The 5,114-nt window shown below is 36.3% G+C and overlaps 1 protein-coding gene across 1 annotated transcript in view; it reads left to right on the forward strand.

Moving 5' to 3' along the window:
* Positions 1 to 429: 429 nt before the first annotated feature.
* The window catches only part of LOC111089643 (neurogenic locus Notch protein-like), a 31,864-nt gene continuing 27,179 nt past the window's right edge, over positions 430 to 5,114 (forward strand). The window contains exon 1 of the mRNA XM_022402525.1: positions 430 to 511. Within this exon, the coding sequence (XP_022258233.1) occupies positions 439 to 511 (73 nt within the window). The 5' untranslated portion in view covers positions 430 to 438. The remainder of the gene's footprint in view (positions 512 to 5,114) is intronic.

The following is a 5,114-nucleotide window of genomic DNA, read 5'->3' on the forward strand; positions in this document are numbered from 1 at the left end:
TAACTCAGAAGTAAGTGCGCATATTTAGAATCTTGTAATATAACATATGAAACTAAAAGATTCAAGATTTGATTAAAACTTCTCGATATGGTATAGTTTCGGAAACATATGACAATAAAACGATGATCAAATTCTCAAAATGTCTTTCAAAACAACTTCAAAGTTGGTGCGCGGAAGGATACAACACAACCTATCCTTTGCTAATTCATGTCCAAATTTATTAACGTTAACATCACGGGAGAGTGAAGTCGCTACTGGATGGCGAGTGTGGGGGCCGTACTGACATAGGTTTACAATTTAACATAGTAAGATTCCAGTGCGCGTTTGATGAATTACGCTTGGAAGAACAAATCCAGTGGATATTTAAAATGTCATTTTGAGTGACTGAAACACAAAAATACGAATTGTGGACACCACTCTGTGGATTTTTTAACGACAATGCGAAGTCGTCTGGTCGTCTACGTTTTGGCCTCCGTCGCTCTAATCACTTTCTTTCCGTGTATCGTTCAAGGTAAGCCAGAGATCTTAACTTAAGGTGGGAAGTGTCATTAACTGGTGTCTGTAGAGGGTAACTTGTTGACTGTTGGGGTTTAACTGATAATGTAATACCTAAAGAAGTGTACCTTTTGACATTACCACAAAATCTAGACTTGGTTCACTTCCAATTTATATTTCTTCGTACAACTTACAAGAACAAGAAACAAAACTTACTGCCGAATTTTTCATATATATATACTATACTATATATTACTGGATACGTTACTGATTATGGTGTTTGCTGAATACTGTACTGAATACCTAAAGAAGTGTACCTTTTGACATTACCACAAAATCTAGACTTGGTTCACTTCCAATTTATATTTCTTCGTACAACTTACAAGAACAAGAAACAAAACTTACTGCCGAATTTGGCCTGTATTATATATTAATATTATAGTATATACAATTCTTGATTGTATTAACCGGATTTGTTTTAAAAACTAAAGGCATACATAAATGCTTTTCGGCTGTTTGAATTATTAAACTTAAACTTACTTTGTGCGAAGTTATTATCAAAACGTAGATAAGTATGGTATTGATAAGTTGTTCAGATGCAATAACAACGTAAATTAGGTTCACTTTAGCAGGTGACATTTTAACACTAACAGTGTAGTTGTGTTGGTACTATATATTTTCAGTTACAAGATATTATCATTCAATATTTCTTCAACGTCATTGTTATATGTGGTTAAGTCCAAATAAATCAATTACACAGATTTAACAGGCAAATTAGTACCATAATTTTACATTTAACCACAAGCTTCCAAAGTCTTTAACGTAGGTAAGCTTGACTAAGCGTTTTGTAGCAGTCAATAAAATATGCAAGAAACCTCAAAGAAGGTATTCGTTTTTAAATAACATTTGTAAGGAATTAGGTTTTAAACTATGTGTGTAAGGTGTTAGGTTTCTAAACAGTCTGTGTAAGATGTTCGTTTTTAAGCAGTATGTTATGGAATTAGTTATTTATTAATGTTAAGTTTATGTGTTTATACAAGATTTAAACTTGTGTTAAGGTTAAAACTTGTATGTGTTTCATTCGTTCTCCACAAGTGTTGAAGAAGTTTTTTTTTTCTTGAAAAGTTTTAGGATGTTCTCCAAGTTGAATATTCTGGCACAGTTTACGTTTCAAAGTAATACAACGTCTTAGTTTTCCATATTTTATGTAAGATTTGGCCTACCAAACGGTGAACTTTTATAATTTCATCAGTTAGGACTTACAAGAGTGACATGCCTCCTCTTTTCGGGCGGCGTTTTGGCCTCAGGTGTTATTCGTTGAATCGAAACGCTGACCGATTTCATGACACGCGTTCCCACGGTCACCTCAGTGAGGTAGGAAAATTTTTGTAAAAACGGATCGTGGGCCCGCTTCTTTTCGGTCGTATTTTTATCACTTTTTGGTGAGTAAGAACTTATTGTATTGCGTTCAAAACAACTGATTTCAACACCGCGAACAGCCGAAATGCTTTTAATCATACACAAGAAAATATTCCGAATTTGTACGTTTTTAGTGCCGAAGAATAAATACTACAGTGGATACGTTACTGACTGTGGTGTTTGTTGAATACTGTAGTGAATACGTTACTGTTTATGGTGTTTGTTGAATACTTTAGTGAATACGTTACTGACTGTGGTGTTTGTTGAATACTGTAGTGAATACGTTACTGACTGTGGTGTTTGTTGAATACTGTAGTAAATACGTTACTGACTGTGGTGTTTGTTGAATACTGTAAACACATTTATTGATTAATCAGCACCAAACTTGACACAGTGATACAGGATGTGAGGAAGGTCATGAGGGAATTGGACCCCCCCCCCATTTAATTTCGGAAAAACTACCAAATCAACACAACTTGACACAGTGATACAGGATGACATACATGAGGAAGGTCATGAAGGGGTTGGGGTTGGACCCCCCACATCTAATTTCGGGAAAAAACTACCAAATCAACACAACTTGACAGTGATACAAGATATAAGGAAGGTCATGAGGGGGTTGGACCCCCCATTTAAGTTCATATTGATAGAATTCTTGAAAACAGTGTGTCTTTCTTTTCAGTACTGGTACCTTTATGTATTTTTATTGTACTTTTAATGTTTATTATGTTAAGAAATAAAATAGAAGCACAATTTCCTATCCTTTGTTACAAACGAGTTTTTACTTCACCCAACGGACGGATACTCCAGCTAGTGAATACATAGAGTCCAGAATATAAATAAAAATAGGGAAGTCCGAAAATCTTGTCCAAATAATGACTAGGCTAGAGTACCAATTAAAATACAGTATTTAACAAACACCACAGTCAGTAACGTATCCAGTACAGTATTCAACAAACACCACAGTCAGTAACGTATTCACTACAGTATTCAACAAACACCACAGTCAGTAACGTATTCACTACAGTATTTAACAAACACCACAGTCAGTAACGTATCCAGTACAGTATTCAACAAACACCACAGTCAGTAACGTATCCAGTGTTCCTTAAACGTTTGAAGGGGTGGGGATTGACCCCCATATTCTATATACATAAACGTCAATATATGTGTGAATATCCTGTCGTGAAGTAATGTTGCCTATTACCTGTCGTGAATAATGTTGCCTATCTACCTGTCGTGAATAATGTTGCCTATCTACCTGTCGTGAATAATGTTGCCTACTTACCTATCTAAAGCTAGATCAAATATCCTCCAAGTAGCTTTTGTGAAATTAAATATCTGCTACATAAAACAAAGCGTGTGTCCTGGAAAAAATACACAGTCGTATATCTATCACGTCATGTCTGTTCCTTAAACGTTTCCACATTTATTGATTAATCAGAACCAAACTTGACACAATGATACAGGATGACATCAGGAAGGTCATCGTGAATAATGTTGCCTATCTACCTGTCGTGAGTAATGTTGCCTATCTACCTGTCGTGAGTAATGTTGCCTATCTACCTGTCGTGAATAATGTTGCCTATCTACCTGTCGTGAGTAATGTTGCCTATCTACCTGTCGTGAGTAATGTTGCCTATCTACCTGTCGTGAATAATGTTGCCTATCTAACAGATAGATAGGCAACATTATTCACGACAGGTAGATAGGCAACATTACTCACGACAGGTAGATAGGCAACATTATTCACGACAGATAGATAGGCAACATTATTCACGACAGGTAGACAGGCAACATTACCCACGACAGGTAGATAGGCAACATTACCCACGACAGGTAGATAGGCAACATTACTCACGACAAATCTTAGGCTATTTTTGTGAGATCGAGCAGCAGGTTTGACCGTCACTCTTATATGGCACCCGTATGACAAGAACTTGGTATTCCCAGCCCAGAAGTTTCAATACTAACAAAAGAAGGGCAAACAGAGAGATTGCATGCCCTCGTCCCGCCGCTTCTTTTCAAGACTGCATCCGTTTATATTGGATAACGTTAAATTTACTTTCGAATACTCAGAAAATCTTTCTCAGATCCAGAATGATCAACGATCCGGATCATTTTTTTTGTAACGTGATGAAGAGATTCAACTTTAATGTGCCCATTTGGTACAAATCCGATCATACAGAGTTATTAACCAAAAATCTCGAAAATGCCCTATTTCTCCATTATAAAAAAATTGGTTCAAAGTGATCCAGAATCCGGATCTGATCCAAATTTAGGGAGGACTGTCCCGTGCTGACTTCCCTTCTTATGTAAAACTTTCGTGTACATCGGGCAATTAGTTTTTGAGATACGCACGCGGAAACACAGACAGACACGCGGGGGAGAGGGTAGTAACTTACTGTATATCATAATTGATAAACAAACATAAACACAAATCTGTTTATATCAGTACTTACACCTATATTTTAATGAATAATAAAATTTAAATTTGTTACAAATCTCGATGTTGAATTCACAGTAGAAAGTACTGTCGCCAGGTGGTGTGTCCCCACCAAAATTATCAATTGGAAAAGTACGAAATATGGGAAAATAATGCGAAATTCTCTGCATGGGCCCAACAAACGTTCATGTCAAATTTGGTGAAGATCCATCTACAGGAGGGGAAGTAGTGGTAAAAATAAGTCCATGAAAACCGCAAAATGCAAAACTGGAAATTTGTATGTATCCCCGCATGGACCTAATGAACCTCCATGCCAATTTTGGTGAAGATCCATCCATAGCCTGCGAAGTAGTTACATGGACATACAACAGACAGTACTACTATGTTTATATACATTTATTAACTTAGAGTCTCCGTTGATTGAAGAGGTTTGTTGTTTTTCTTTATATTAAAAACGTTGTTGACACAACAGAATATAGCTTAATTCAGAAACGATTTCAGTTTAAAACTGAATCGATATTTTTACTTTCATGATAAATTTTATGCACGTGACTCTAAGCTAGGTGATCCCAACACACACAACACTTATAAGGTTTCACGACACTTCCCCTCGTCACTAAAAGTGTAATGGGAAGACAGTAATCTAAATAATTATAATTTGGCTTTGATGTCTCCTCCTATTTCGAGAAATCAAGCGTGACTCGACGCAACACACACTGGGTTTTATAGAGGTCAGATACCAAGGTAAAACACA

Source organism: Limulus polyphemus, unplaced genomic scaffold, assembly GCF_000517525.1.
Source record: "Limulus polyphemus unplaced genomic scaffold, Limulus_polyphemus-2.1.2 Scaffold6886, whole genome shotgun sequence".
Classification (NCBI taxonomy): domain Eukaryota; kingdom Metazoa; phylum Arthropoda; class Merostomata; order Xiphosura; family Limulidae; genus Limulus; species Limulus polyphemus.